General features: G+C 43.1%; 1 protein-coding gene across 4 annotated transcripts in view; it reads right to left on the reverse strand.

Annotated features, from left to right (window-relative positions):
• LOC128654230 (formin-like protein 3) overlaps window positions 1-16,616 on the reverse strand; it is a 277,341-nt gene that overhangs the window by 142,310 nt on the left and 118,415 nt on the right. For all 4 annotated transcript variants that reach the window (XR_008401432.1, XR_008401431.1, XM_053708041.1 and 1 more), the window contains exon 2: window positions 6,272-6,355. Coding sequence is in view for 2 of the 4 variants with exons in the window: in XM_053708041.1 (XP_053564016.1) it covers window positions 6,272-6,355 (84 nt within the window). In the remaining 2 variants the exon portion in view is untranslated. The remainder of the gene's footprint in view (window positions 1-6,271; window positions 6,356-16,616) is intronic.

A 16,616-nucleotide genomic window follows, 5' to 3' on the forward strand; every position in this document is an offset into this window, starting at 1 on the left:
CTATGGAGGGATATGTGGGGCCGCTTCACGAGGCAGACCCTGTATATGCTGCCTCAGATAACCGCCAGCACCATCGGCAGAGGGTATGGCTCGAGGGGCGATCTACCGAGGGATTGCGAGACACAGGGGCTACTATCACGCTGGTACAGAGTCATTTGGTGCCAGAGCACAAGCGATCCGGACAGACTGTGGCCGTTAGAGTGGCGGGGGGGGATGTGTACAAAATTCCAACAGCTAAAGTGCATCTTGATTGGGGAGCGGGAAAGGGGGCTGTGAACGTGGGCCTAATGGATAATTTACCTGCCGAAGTACTACTGGGCAACGATTTGGGCCCCATGACTTCTGCCTATGCTCCAGTATGCAACAACGAGGCGGACCCAGTGACTACACGGGCCCAAGCCCGGACGGAGCGAGAGCTCTCACCAGTGCGGGAGACACAGGTAAGACCTACCCCGACCTTGCCTGACAGGTTAGGCCCCATACCCTGGGACACCCCAGATGCCTTCGAGGCAGAGTCTAAGACTGACCCGACCTTACAAAAGTACCGGGAACGAGCAGAGACCGGAGGGGGCGGGGCAGATAACGAAACATTCTTATGGGAAAAAGGGAAACTATACCGCTGGACAGAGAAAAGGGGACAGCGTAGGCGACAGCTGGTAGTGCCCCACAAATACCGTCAAGAAATCCTCAAAATAGGCCACGACATCCCCTTAGCAGGCCACCTAGCCGTTACCCGTACCCTACACCGCATTACTCACACGTTCTTTTGGCCAGGGGTGCACGCTGACGTTAGAACTTACTGTAACACCTGCGATGTGTGTCAACGAGTAGGAAGGCGAGGCGATCACCCTAAAGCCCAGCTAGTAAATATGCCCATTGTAGAGGAACCCTTCAGCCGGGTTGCTATTGACCTAGTGGGACCACTGGCTACCCCTAGTCCCTCCGGTAAGCGATACATTCTTACCGTAGTGGACTACGCTACCAGGTACCCAGAGGCTGTCGCCCTATCCAACATACAAGCGGATACGGTAGCGAATGCACTAGTACAGGTGTTCTCCCGGGTAGGATTTCCAAAAGAAATCCTATCCGACCGAGGCACCCAATTTACGGCTGAATTGACCCAACAACTCTGGCAGGTTTGCAAAATTAAGTCCCTCCTAAGCTCCCCATACCACCCCCAGACGAACGGGCTGTGTGAGAGGTTCAATGGGACCCTCAAGCAAATGCTCAAGACGTTCACTCAGGAATACCGAGACTGGGAACGCTTCCTGCCGCACCTCCTATTTGCTTATCGGGAGGTGCCCCAGGAAACGACAGGGTTCTCTCCCTTCGAGTTGCTCTACGGAAGAAAGGTACGGGGACCCCTAAACCTGATCCGGGAGCACTGGGAGGGAGAGATGGAGGCTGACGGTGTCCCAATTGTGCCATACGTGCTGGAACTCAGGGACCGAATGGAGCAATTAGCCAAATCCGTGCGGGCTAATCTCCAGTTGGCCCAGAGAAGACAGAAAGTATGGTACGATCGGGGGGCCCGAAAGAGAATCTTCACCATAGGACAAAAGGTGTTAGTACTTAAGCCGGTGAAGACAGACAAATTGCAGGCGTCCTGGCAGGGTCCCTACCAGATCGTAGAGAAAAGGGGAGACACCACTTATGTGATAGCTAGCTGCCACGACAACAATCTTAGAAAGACATTCCATGTAAACATGCTCAAGGAATATTTTGAGCGACCAGAGAACGTGACGGCCGTATGTTGTTCCCCTCAGGAAGACCCCGACAGTTTACCCATTCCAGACCTATTAGAAAAGAGCCTCCCCACAGGTATAGTGGCGCAGGTTCAGATAGGGGACCGACTTAGCCCCACTGAAAGGGAGCAGCTCAACCAACTCCTCCAGTCCAAACACCTCACCTTCTCCCCGAAGCCAGGGTACACTACTTTAACCACCCACCAGGTAGATACTCCGGGACAAGCTCCCTTGCGCCAGGCTCCGTACCGAATCCCCGAAGCAGTTAGGACAGGAATGAAGAAGGAGATCGATGAGATGCTCCAGCTCAGGGTAATTGAGCCCTCCGATAGTCCCTGGGCCTCCCCAGTTGTCTTGGTGCCCAAGAAAGATGGGACCACCCGGTTCTGCGTAGACTATCGGAGGCTCAATGAAAATACCGTGACGGACGCTTACCCTATGCCCAGGGTAGACGAGCTACTCGATCGTATAGCCAGGGGAAATTACCTGACCACTATTGACCTCTGCAAAGGTTACTGGCAGATTCCCCTGGCCCCGGAGGCTATCCCCAAGTCGGCATTCGTCACCCCATTCGGCTTATATCAGTTTAGGGTAATGCCGTTTGGGATGAAGAATGCCCCAGCTACATTCCAGCGCTTGGTGGATAGGCTCCTGGATGGCTTCCAGAGTTTTGCTTGCGCCTACCTGGACGACATAGCGATCCACAGTGAGTCCTGGGAGGACCACTTAGCTCATGTGGGAATGGTTCTGGATCAGATCCGGGCTGCTGGCCTGACTCTGAAGCCAGAAAAATGCCACTTTGGGATGGCCGAGGTACAGTACCTGGGTCACCGGGTGGGGTGTGGAAAGCAGCGACCAGAGCCGGCCAAAATAGAAGCTGTCGCCAATTGGCCCACCCCCATCACTAAGACTCAGGTCCTAGCCTTCCTGGGCACGGCAGGGTACTATAGACGGTTCGTACCAGACTACAGCACACTTGCCAAACCCCTGACTGACTTGACCAAGAAGAACTTACCTCGACAGGTCCTGTGGTCTCCCCACTGTGAAACGGCTTTCCAGGCTCTCAAAAATGCTCTAATTAACGCTCCTGTCTTGGCGGCCCCAGCCCTTAACAAACGTTTTATCGTCCATACAGATGCTTCCATGTTCGGGCTGGGAGCTGTCCTCAGCCAAGTAGGCGAAGATGGAGGGGAGCATCCAGTTGCCTACATCAGCCGGAAGCTCCTGCCCCGCGAAGTCAGCTATGCAGCGGTCGAAAAGGAGTGTTTGGCTTTGGTGTGGGCATTAAAGAAATTGACTCCCTATTTATATGGTCAGGAGTTCACTCTGGTCACCGACCATAACCCGTTGGTGTGGCTGAACCGGGTCTCTGGAGATAACGGCAGGCTATTACGTTGGAGCTTATCGTTGCAAACCTTCAATTTCACCATTACTTACAGACCTGGGAAACAGAATGGCAACGCCGACGGGTTGTCCAGACAAACCGACCTCAGCCCCGCATAACCAGCGGTCTGGACAGCCTTAGTCTGCCCCGAAAAGGGGTCAGACCGTGTCTGCCAGAGTGTTCCACAGAAAGGGAGCAATGTTACAGAAGCATTAGTTATTCTGTTGTGAAGAGCTTATTTCCCAGCAGCAATGCCTGAACCAGCAAGCCAGCGCCTAAGAAGGGCTCCAAGAAAACTGTAACAAGTTTCATTTCATAAAGAGTTAACTCTTTTTTTTCAGCTTTTAGAAACTATTGTCTAATCACCTCTGGAGCCAGACTGCTAATTGATAAGATGAACTTGTAAACTTGTTATCTTAAGTACTGTAATCCTATTGTGGCCTGTCAAAGGACAGTGCTCTCTATCTAAATGTGTGATGGGGGATTTTGTGCTTCCCCCCCTCTCCCCCTGGGAGTGCCCTGTGGGCATGTAACCTTAATAAAAAGCAGGCTGGGCATCCCAGTCCTGAGTTCTTGTTTGACCCTCAATCGCAGCGTTGACTCGTTTTTGTGGGCAGAAGGGTATCCTAGCTGTACTGCAGCTAAGGGAGATTATTCTATATTTGCGAGACTCATATAGAATACTATGGAAAGCAGCTTCTCCCCTCTTTAGCAATAGGGATCCAGGCTACTAAGCGGTCCATCTCTCAGCGAGACTAAGGGTAACCGTAACAGGAACATTGGAGGGAAAAGCTACTTGCACGTTCATTGCTATGACCCTTCTCATTTAATTCCATTAATTATTTTTAATGTCTTTAGCACACCTCTGACAGGCAAGGATGTGTTTTGTCAGTGAGATAGCATTTAGAAAAGCATATATCTTTTGACAGTACTTGCCAATTGCAGTTTTATTTCTCAGAAGAAATTGCTCTGTGGAAAGGTTTCCAAATGCTGAATGTTTGTTTGTCTCACCATTTTACTGAGAGGATGGAAAAAAACAAAAACCAATTTAGTGGCCAGATTACAGGTAAACCCTATGCTGTGATGGAGGAGCAAATCATTAGTAGGAATCAAGTCATCATTTAGATAAAGGTTATGTAGATAAACTAATGTAGTTAACATGAATCGATTTTTAGAATTCAGTGGAATTTAAACTTTTACCTCTAAATTAAGGCCTAACTGAGAGGACAGAAACAACTCAATCTATACTATAATCGAGTTTGTAACGCGTCCGTCACCGTCGGCAGTTGCGCACGCATCCTCAAAGGAATGTTGGCAGCGCACGCAGCCAAAAGAATTCACTTGGATGCAGGTGAATTCTTCATAGGGCAGTTAGTTGTTTTTTTTTTTTTAAATGCAGACATTTTTTGTTGTTGTTTTTTTTAATACTTATTGCGGGCATTTTTTGTTGTTGTAATGCTCCGTTTGCCTTCGCTGCATCTGGATTCTTTCACCACCCTGCCATTTTCCGAATCAATGCAGCGAAGGCAAGCGGAGCATTACATGTGGCGATCCTCGGCGAAGGCGCTGAGGTTCCTCTTCATGCAATCGTCCGCCGCACACTGAAGATTGAATTCAAGGTACCCCATAATTATCGGGGTACCTTGCATTCCTATTGGCTGAAATTTTCAAAATCAGCCAATAGGATGAGAGCTACTGAAATATTATTGGCTGATTTGAACAGCCAATAGGATTTCAGTAGCTCTAATCCTATTGGCTGTTTTTAAAAATTCAGCCAATAGGAATGTAAGGTACCCCAAATTGATTGCGGTACCTTGCATTCAATATTCAGTATACGGACATCGGATGAAGACGAGCCTCCATGCCGCTGAGGACCGCCACATTTAGGAAGACCACTACGGTCCTCCACGTCGCCTTCGCTATGGATGAAGATGATGGACCCGCCTGGAAGAAGACCTTATCCGCCGGACTTCTGAAACCGTGAGAACCTATTTGGGGCTTTAGTTTTTTTTTGGGGGGGGGGGTTGTTTTTTTAGATTAGAGTTTATTGGGCAATTTCCAAAAGAGCTGAATGCCCTTTTAAGGGCAGTGAAAAAGAGCCGAATGTCCTTTTAAGGGCAATGCCCATACAAATGCCCCTTTAGGGGCAATCGGTAGTTTGGGTTTATTAGTGTTAGTTTTTTGTTTTTTGGGGGGGGGGGTTAGTGGGTATGAGGTTTCACTGTTAGGGGGGACTTAGTTTATTTGTAATGTAAAAGAGCTGATTTATTTGGGGCAATGGCCTACAAAAAGCCCTTTTAAGGGCTATTGGTAGTTTATTCTTAGATTAGGGGGTGTTTTTATTTTCATAGGGATTAGGTTTAATTTTTTTATTTTGGATAGTGTTTATTTTTTCTGTATTTTTACTTTATTTTTTGTAGCTTGAGGGGTTACATTTTCTACACATAGACTGCCCTCTGGGCATGCTTATCAATTAGTCAACTATAAAAGCAAGATGGAGCCCACAAGCAAAATAAACTGAAACATTTTCCCTGCAGTTTCCCATAGAGAGACAGAAATACATATTTTTCTTTTATTTGGGAATTGCATTCTACGTATTTTCTTAGTATTTGAATTGTATTGCAGGATTTGCAGTGATTTGAGACTTTAATAAAGTCTTTTATAAAAAAAAAAAAAAGTCTTCATATAGTTAAACCTCCAATGTTATTTCTAAAAACTTTATAAGATGAACACCATGTCCAAAACACATTATCATTGTAAAAGAATATATTTTATACTTCCGGGTTTTTCCCTCCTGGAAAAATTGAAAAAACTTTTTTTCTTACAAATATTTCTTTTTGGGGGATCTTCCTATCTATCCCCTCACTGGGAACATGAAATCATACAAACCTTCTAGTTGTTCTATAATCAATTATCAGTATAGGTGAGGATATAACCAGCAAAATCAGTTATGTTAAATAACAAAATAAAGGTAAAAAGGAGCCATTTGCAATAATATATTTATAATTTTTTTTTAAAAAAGGTAAACATTAATTTTAGCTGGTTAAATAGATAATTGACAACACATTAAAGGAGATAAAAAAATGACAGTACACTGTCCCTTTAAGAGTGAACTAAAACAGATACAAAAGCTGTGCCTTACTTGATCACAGATGAGGTCCCATTTCTTTTCATTGTCATACTGTCGTAAAAGCCGTGCCTTGTCAGGAGGAAGGTTCATAGAACTCTGAAAGAACAAATACAATACATACATTACTTAGATAAAAAAAAGAAAAACATGTGAAATGCTACACAAAATATAAAATGCAGCTAAATCAAGTGTGGATAAAGGAGTCTATTTTGCCACCTGGGAAGGAAGTATTTTAATACACACGTTTCCATTATTGGTCCTAGAAAATTGTGATCTTAACCAATAGAAAGGGGATAAACACATAAGTAACTTAACGCTAGGGTCTACAACTACTGGAGCTGGAAATAGCTTGTGAGCCATTAAAGAGCGTCAGTCTCACAACCACGCCAATTAACAGTTGTGTTGTACTCAAGAAATGCAAAGCTTGCACTGACAGTCATAAAGATGTTAATGTAACTAACAATCGCCTAGATTTAGAGTTTTGTTGGTAAAGACCCGCGTAGCTAACGCTGCTTTTATTTCCAGCGCACCCTTAAGACAAAGTTGGTATTTAGAGTTGTCTGAATGGCTGTGTTAGCCTCAGAAAAGGGAGCGTTGAGCATAATTTAGCGCCACTTCAACCCTCAATACCAGCGTTGCTTACGGTAGCGGTACCAATCAGCTAATAGAATGCGAGCTCAATACGATTGGCTGATTGGATCAGCCAATCGGATTGAACTTCAATCTGATTGGCTGATTGAATCAGCCAATCAGATTTTTTCTACCTTAATTCCGATTGGCTGATAGAATCCTATCAGCCAATCGGAATTGAAGGGACGCCATCTTGGATGAGGTCACTTAAAGGTACCGTCATTGTGTACGAAGACTCCGGATGAAGAGGATGGCTCCGCGTCGGCACCTTGGAAGATGGCTCCGCTCCGGATGGATGAAGATTGAAGACGCCGCCTGGATGAAGACTTCTACCGAATGAAGGACCTCCTCTGCGCACCTTGGATGAAGATTTCGGCTCGGCTGGGTGAAGACGACTCAAGGTAGGGAGATCTTCAGGGGGTTAGCGTTAGGTTTATTTAAGGGGGTTTGGGTGGGTTAGAGTAGGGGTATGTGGGTGGTGGGTTTTAATGTTGGGGGGTTGTATTTTTTTTTACAGGTAAAAGAGCTGATTACTTTGGGGCAATGCCCCGCAAAAAGCCCTTTTAAGAGCTGGTAAAAGAGCTGATTGCTTTTGTAATTTAGAAGAGGGTAGGGCATTTTTTTATTTTGGGGGGCTTTTTTATTTTATTAGGGGGCTTAGATTAGGTGTAATTAGTTTAAACTTCTTGTAATATTTTTTTATTTTTTGTAATTTAGTGTTTGTTTTTGTATTATAGATTAGTTTATTTAATTGTATTTTAGTTTAGCTAATTGTAGGGAATTTATTTAATTAATTTAATGATAGTGTAGTGTTAGGTTTAATTGTAACTTAGGTTAGGATTTATTTTACATGTAATTTTGTAATTATTTTAACTAGGTTGCTATTAAATAGTTATTAACTATTTAATAGCTATTGTACCTAGTTAAAATAAATACAAAGTTGCCTGTAAAATAAATATAAATCCTGAAATAGCTACAATGTAACTGTTATATTGTAGCTATATTAGGGTATATTTTCTAGGTAAGTATTTAGTTTTAAATAGGATTAATTTATTTAATTATAGGAATATTATTTTGTTTAATTTAAATTAAATGTTAGGGGGTTGTTAGGTTTAGGGTTAGATTTAGGCTTAGGGGATAATACATTTATTATAGTAGAGGCGACGTTGCGGGCGGGAGATTAGGGGTTAATAATTGTAGGTAGGTGGCGGCAATGTTAGGGAGGGCAGATTAGGGGTTAATACAATTTATTAGTGTGTTTGCAAGGTGGGAGTGTGGCGGTTTAGGGGTTAATACATTTATTATAGTGGCGGCGAGGTCCGGTCGGCAGATTAGGGGTTAATAATTGTAGTTAGGTAGCGGCGACGTTGGGGGTGGCAGATTCGGGGTTAATAAATATAATGTAGGTGTCTGCGATGTTAGGGGAAGTAGATTAGGGGTTCATAGGGATAATGTAGGTGGCGGCGGTGTCCGGTCGACAGATTCGGGGTTAAAAATTATTATAGTGTTTGCGATGTGGGGGGGCCTCGGTTTAGGGGTACATAGGTAGTTTATGGGTGTTAGTGTACTTTGTAGCACAGTAGTTAAGAGCTTTATATTCCCGCGTTAGCCCATAAAGCTCTTAACTACTGACTTTTTTTGGCGGTAGGAGTCTTGTTGGTAGAGGGTCTACCGCTCACTTCTTCCAAACTCCAAATACCAGCGTTAGGCAAATCCCATTGAAAAGATAGGATACGCAATTGATGTAAGGGGATCTGCGGTAGCCTGAAGTCGCGCAATGAAAGTGAGCGGTAGACCCTTTCCTGGCTGACTCTAAATACCAGCGGGCGGTAAAAAGCAGTGTTAGGACCCCTTAACGCTGCTTTTGACGGCTAACGCCAAACTCTAAATCTAGCCGAATGCCTTTAAGATGAATCAACAAATCTCCTCAATATCCTTTACTTTGTCCTCCCAAACTCAAAACCAGGGCTCTCAACCAGGTAAACGCATACTATCAACCATAAGACACTCAAACCACCTCAGATATTTGTCTGGAGACTGAAGTTCTTTCTCAGGCAATATTGTTAGAGGGAGTTCAGCAAACTGGTACTTTGATTCCCAAATAACCAAAGTAAAGTAAAAAAATAAGCTTTCATGATTAGGATAGAGCATACAATTTACAAATCAATATGCTCAAACTGTTGAAGACAATAACTTGCCTCAACTCTAGGGGGCACTATCAAATAGCTATAGACTGGTATGTATTTTAGTCCACAATTCATCAAACCCAATTAAAGACAATAGTATTATTTGGCCGGGTAAGAAGGATTTAGAATAATAATAATATAAAATATGGGGTAAGAAAATTGTTAAAGGGACAGTCAACACCAGAATTTTAGTTGTTTTAAAAGATAGATAATCCCTTACCCATTCCCCAGTTTTGCATAACGAACACAGTTCTAATAATACACGTTTTACTTCTGTAATTACCTTGTATCTAAGCCTCTGCAGACTGCCCCCTTATTTCAGTTCTTTTGACAGACATGCATTTTAGACTATGGGTGCTCACTCCTCTGTAAATTCACGTGCATGAGCTCAATGTTATCTATATAAAATCTAGTGGTGAAAAACTGTCAAAATTAATTTAGATAGAGGCGGCCTTCAAGGTCTAAGAAATTAGCATATGAAACTCCTAGGTTTAGCTTTCAACTAAGAATACCAAGAGAACAAAGCAAAATTGGTGATAAAAGTAAATTGGAAAGTTGTTTAAAATTGCATGCCCTATTTGAATCATGAAAGTTTTTTTGGCCTTGACTGTCCCTTTAACCTTTTTTCAGTAATGTCAGTGGAATGAACAAAAACAATATTAACATAATCTTATAGTATAAAAGTGGGCTATCTACAGAGACGACAACTTATCAGTATTGCTCATCAAAACAAAACAATGTTATTGTCAACAGGTGTAACGTCTTATCTGGTGTGACAGTCCAGTAAAGATCTGTGCACTGTGTTCAGTATGGATTCCTTCCTTGGATCCCAATGGCAATAGGCAGCTGCTCCTTGTGGTATACAACACTACTCACTCCAATAAACTTATGTGAAAAAAATTAAAGCTCAGACTCCCAGGTGACTCAGAAATGAAAAGTTTTAAGCCTGAGAAAACAGCGAGCAGAACTGGGAGACACGTTGCACAACGGTTTTATTTACACAGGGTACATGTTATGCCCTCTGTTTTTATGTTTTTTTATGATTAAAACTTTTAATTTCTGAGACACCTGGGAGTCTGAGCTTTCATTATCCAGCTTACAGCAGAAGGGGCGGTCCAAGGTGAATCCCTGCTCTGTGGATCAGTGAGCTGGGACACAGAGTTCCCAGAACGCTCTACTTAGCACAATTGGGTGCTGTCATACTTGTGACTATGAGTCTTTAGTGTGTATTTCACTTTGAATATTGTCAATATCTCACGAAGAAGCGCCCTTGTTTGTGATTTTTTTCACAAGAGTTTATTGTAATTTACAAATCAACTTTCCAATTTGATTCTATAATCTAATTTCCTCTTGGTTTGTTAAAAAGCATACATAGGTAGTCTTAGGAGCCCCAATGTACTACTAGACGCTAGCTGCTAATTTAACAAAGAATACCAAAAAAATTAGGCAAAATTGATAAAGATAAATAAAAGATTTTGGGGGGGGGGGGAGAAAAACAAAATTTATGCTTTTACCTGATAAATGTATTTATTTCCAGATATGGTGAGTCCATGGCATCCTCAATTACTGTTGGTAATATCACTCCTGGCCAGCAGGAGGAGGCAAAGAGCACCACAGCAAAGCTGTTAAGTATCACTTCCCTTTCCACAATCCCCAGTCATTCGACTAAAGGGAAATGGAGAAAAAATAAGTAACACAAGGTGTAGAGGTGCCTGATGTTAGTCAGAAAAAGCTGTCTTAAAACAAAAAAGGGTGGGGCCGTGGACTCACCATATCCAGAAATAAAATTATCAGGTAAGCATAAATTTTGTTTTCTTTCCTAAGATATGGTGAGCCCACTGCATCTTCAATTACTGTCGGGAAACAATACCCAAGCTAGAGTACAAAGAGGACTAGGGAGGGACAAGACAGGTAGACCTAAACAGAAGGCACCACCGCTTGAAGAACCTTTCTCCCAAAAGAAGCCTCAGCCAAGGCAAAAGTATTAAGTTTATAAAATTTGGATCAAGTATGTATAGAAGACCAGGTTGCGGCCTTGCAAATCTGTTCCACAGAAGCTTCATTTTTGAAAGCCCAAGAAGAGGAGACAGCCCTAGTGGAATGAGCTGTAATTCTCTCAGAAGGCTGCTGTCCGGCAGTCTCGTAAGCCAAATGGATTATACTTCTCAACCAGAGAGAAAGAGAAGTAGCAGTAGCTTTCTGACCTTTACGTTTCCCAGAGAAATAAACAAACAGGGCAGAAGACTGACCAAAAACTTAGTCGCCTGTAGGTAAAATTTTAGGGCACATACCACATCCAGGTTGTGCAATAAACATTCCTTATGAGAAGGATTAGGACATAGAGAAGGGACAACAATATTCTATACGAAACTACTTTAGTAAGAAAACCAAACTTAGTATGAAGAATCGCCTTATCGGCATGAAATATGAGGTAAGGCGGATCACACTGCAAAGCAGAGTGTTCCGAGACTCTCCGAGCAGAAGAGATAGCAATAAGAAACAAAACAACTTAATGCCTATTGAATGCATAGGCTCAAACGGAGCCTGCTGCAAAACTCTAAGAACAAGGTTAAGGCTCCAAGGAGGAGCCATGGACCTAAACACAGGCCTAATTCTGACCAAGGCCTGACAAAAGGATTGCACATCTGACACATCTGCTAGACGCTTATGAAGCAAAACAGATAGGGCATAAATCTGACCCTTCAGGGTACTGACCAACAAACCCCTCTCAAGACCTTCCTGGAGAAAAGACTAAATCCTAGGAATCCTGACCCTACTCCAAGAGTAGCCCTTGGATTAACATCAATAAAGATATTTACACCATATCTTATGGTAAATCTTCCTAGTTACAGGCTTGCAAGCCTGAATCATGGTCTCAATGACCAACTCAGAAAACCCACGCTTAGACAAAACTAAGCATTCAATCTCCAAGCAGTCAGCTTCAGAGAAACAAGATTTGGATGAAGGAAGGAAGGAACCCTGAAGTAGAAGGTCTTCCCTCAGAGGCAGTATCCAAGGTGGAAGGGACGACATTTCCCCTAGGTCTGCATACTAAATCCTGCGAGGCCACTCAGGAGCTATTAGAATCACTGATGCCCTCCCCTGCTTGATACGAGCAATGACTCGTGGAAGGAGAGAGAACAGAGGAAACAGGTATGCTAGCCTGAACTCCCAAGGGACTGCCAGAGCATCTTTTAGAGCGGCCTGCGGATCCCTTGATCTCGAACCGTACCTCGGCATTCTGCCGAGACGCCATCAGATCCAGCTCCGGTATCCCCCATCTGAGGGTCAAGCTGGAGAACACCTCCGGAAGGCGCTCCCACTCACCGGGTTGAAAAAAGTCTGTCTGCTCAGAAAATCCACTTCCCAGTTGTCCACTCCCAGAATGTGGATGGCAGATAGACAGCAATTGTGAGCTTCCACCCACTGAATAATCCGAGCCACCTCTTTCATGGCTAAGGAACTCCAAGTTCCTCCTTAGTGGTTTAAGTAAGCCACTGAGGTTATGTTGTCTGACTGCAACCTGATAAACCGGGCTAAGGACAACTAAGGCCAAGCCATCAGAGTATAGAAAATCACTCTTCACTCCAAGATTTTTATGGGGAGAGCAGACTCCTCCCAAGTCCAGAGTCCCTGCGCCTTTAACAAGTCCCAGACTGCCCCCCAGCCCAGCAGGCTGGCGTCCGTGGTCCCAATCACCCAGGACGGTCTCCGTATGCTCTGCGCACTAAAACAACGAAGCCAGATATTTTGGCTCCCAACTTAATTACCTGCAATGAAAAATCAGTAATAAAGGAATTGGCTAACTTTAGAGCCTTAATTCTGTCTTGGATCTCTTCCAAGGGAGTCTCTACCTTAAGAGACTCAGACAGACAATGTGTCGAACTAATAAGCTGCCGCACTTTTCACAGTAGCAATACACACCGCAGGTTGATATTGGAGACCTTGATGGACATACATCCTTTTTAAATAACCCTCCAGCTTTTTGTCCATTGGATCATTAAAGGAGCAGCTATCCTCAATAGGAATAGTAGTTCTCTTAACCAAAGTAGAAATCGCACCTTCCACTTTGGGCACCGTTTCCCATGACTCCTTAATGGAGTCTGCCATGGGAAAAATCTTTTTAAAAACCGGGGACTGTGAAAAAGGGATCCTGGGTCTCTCCAATTCCTTTGCAATAATTTCAGTAGCACGGTCTGGAACAGGAAACACCTCCACAGAGAAAGGAACATCAAAGAACTTATTAAAGGGACACTGAACCCAAATTCTTTTTGTGATTCAGATAGAGCATGCAATTTTAAGCAACTTTCTAATTTACTCCTATTATCAATTTTTCTTCGTTCTCTTGCTATCTTTATTTGAAAAAGAAGGCATCTAAGCTTTTTTTGGGTTCAGAACTCTGGACAGCAATTTTTTTATTGGTGGATCAATTTATCCACCAATCAGCAAGGAAAACCCAGGTTGTTAATCAAAAAATGGGCCGGCATCTAAACTTACATTATTGCATTTCAAATAAAGATACAAAGAGAATGAAAAAAATTTTGATACAAGGGGTAATTTAAAAAGTTGCTTAAAAAGGTCATGCTCTATCTGAATCACGAAATAAAAAATTTGGGTTCAGTGTCCCTTTAAGTTTACTAGATTTCCTAGGGTTGACGACAGGAGTATCAGAGTCGTCGAAGGTAGCCAAAACCTCAGTTAACAAGACATGGAGGTGTTCAAGCTTAAATCTGAAGGATACAACTTCAGCATCAGGTGAGGGATTTACAATGTCTGAATCTGAGATTTCACCCTCAGAGGCTACCGACGTATAATACTCATCAGACTTATGAGAAAGAATAACTTGTGTAGCCTCAGAAACTATATCTGAATCTCTAAAATTTCTCTTGCGTTTCCCCTGTAGCATGGCAATAGCAGCCAATGCCGCAGAAGATACCTGGGCAGCAATTTCTGCTTTCAAATAAACTCCTCCCGGAGATTCAGAGGAACTGCAGGGCACTGCCTGTGATGCCGTTAAGGCTTGGGACGATGGAGGAGACTGCTGCGGCAATGCCTTAACAGCATCATCCCGAGAGAGTGGTGGTCTGAGGCAAAAATACTATCTTTATGTAACAAAGTCCTCAGTACTCTCTATGCAGGAGGAATAGAAAGGCAGGGGAGGTTCAATCTGGCAATCTAAACATTGAGCTATAGGGGAAATTTCCTGATCCATATTTAACCATAACATTTTTTATAAACTAATTTTAATTAAAAAACACTGCCCTTTTAAGAAAAACGCTCCCCAGAGACACTCTGTGTACTCCTAATTCCAATCAAGTAACACTAATATCCAATTTAGTGAAAAAGAAATAGAAAAGTGTCTTGTCAAATTAACATTACAAGGAAACGACCACAATACATCAAGCCCTCTACACCTCAGCGTATAGCCGAGGTGCCTACCTGCCTCCTTAGACCAACGGAGTCACACTGCTAAGCACTAGTAACGACACCGCTGCTCCGGTCTCTGCCGACAAGAGGATCACGAGACACGTGATCTCACAGATGCGCCACAACCCAGAAGCTCACAAAAAAGAAAACCGCTTCACAAGCAGATCTGCCTCTACTAACATCTGTTGATTGACATGGTGGAGCAAAGCGGCCATAAACGAGGACGACAAGTCAGCATGGTCTGACCCTTGTAACTGGTCTAATTATGTATCTGAGGAATTGCGCTCCCTTTATAACAAAATAACCCCTGAGACACCAATGGGAATAAACTTATAACATACTAAATTCCCCTCTCATGTTACAGACCAAGCGCCTGCACACTGCCAATAAAGCCCTGAGCTCGGGATTGTTGTCCCCTTTATTCGTGCAGCTTGAAATGAACCCTTTAGTGCCAGAACTCTCTCAAAAGATAAAATATGGCACTTACCTGCTGCACCTCTAGCTGTCTGGCAGGAAGACAGCTCACCCGGCATGAGAGGAAGCCACTCCTCACAGAGACCTGTGGAAAAAAGAAAGGACAGAGTAAAACTACTCTGGCTTTCTACACAGGGGCAGCAACATGTTAGGAAAACACAGTGAGGCCCACCCCACAAGTTCCTAACTGCTTAAAAGCCACCACCGCCCTACTGAAGAAACTAATGTGGAGTACAGCTAAACCCATCTTGAAAAGAAAGATCAGAGCAAACCTACTCTGGCTTTCAAAATAATAAAATCTTGATTGAAGTAAATTAATTAAATCCTCTTCAGACACCAAAACTTCACCTCCTCCTTGCACCGAAGACAAAGAGAATGACTGGGGATTGTAGGAAGGGGAGTGATACTTAAAGGGACACTGAACTCAAACTTTTTCTTTCGTGATTCAGATAGAGCATGCAATTTTAAGCAACTTTCTAATTAACTCCTTTTATCAATTTTTCTTCGTTCTCTTGTTATCTTTATTTAAAAAGGAAGGCATCTAAGCTAAGGAGCCAGACAATTTTTGGTTCAGACCCTGAACAGCACATTTTTATTGGTGGGTGAATTTATCCACCAATCACCAAGAACAACCCAGGTTGTTCACCAAAAATGGGCCGGCATCTAAACTTACATTCTTGCTTTTCAAATAAAGAGAATGAAGAAAATTTGATAAAAGGAGTAAATTAGAAAGTTGCTTAAAAATGCATGCTCTATCTGAATCACGGAAGAAATAATTTGGGTTCAGTGTCCCTTTAACAGCTTTTTTGTGGTGCTCTTTGCCTCCTCCTGCTGGCCAGAAGTGATATTCCCAACAGTAATTGAGGACTCCGTGGACTCACTATATCTTAGAAAAGAAAACACACATTCCAGATGGTATCAGATTGCTGACAGTGCATTATATGAGCGGTTTTATTTGAATGTACATGGGTACTGCTGGAGTATGTAACTGGAAGCTTGTAAAGCCAGCACAAGTGTTAGAGCATGCCAGTGCTGTGAGTGTGTGGCTCCTGTGGTGAGCTGTGTGAGTAACTGCATACGATAAAGTGACTACTTACTTTGGCTCCTGTGGTTAGCTGTGTGAGTGTAACCATAGGACAAAGTGAGTAGGTACTGTGTGTGAGGGGTCATACAGTGGAATGGTAGTCAAATATGAGGAAGCAAAAACGGGAAAGATGTATGAGCCACTGCCACATGATTCTGAACATTCAAGGCGGTACAATACTGCTGCAAGCAACTTATGCAACACTATTTTAACCCATGTGTTCTGGGGAAGCAAGGATTATTGCTTATTGTTACATACCATACAAGCATCTTGCAATGGGTTCCACATCTACCTATAAGCTTGTAAGAAGTACATAAAATGTTTAAATAATTGTTTGTTAGCAGCTAAAAATGGCCCCAAAGCCCTGCTCACAGCTTTCTTCTTGTCCAGTTAGCAGTTTTATTGTACGAGTATAAAAACTTATTTAAGAGTTGATCCTGATTGGAGAAACGTAACATACCAAAATATATACGCAATAGGTGGGCGGAGAGTGGCAGCCATTTTCGGCTTCTAAAAAATTATGAATTTTTAAATTGTTCATGTACTTCTTAAAAGC

Source organism: Bombina bombina, chromosome 3, assembly GCF_027579735.1.
Source record: "Bombina bombina isolate aBomBom1 chromosome 3, aBomBom1.pri, whole genome shotgun sequence".
Lineage (NCBI taxonomy): Eukaryota > Metazoa > Chordata > Amphibia > Anura > Bombinatoridae > Bombina > Bombina bombina.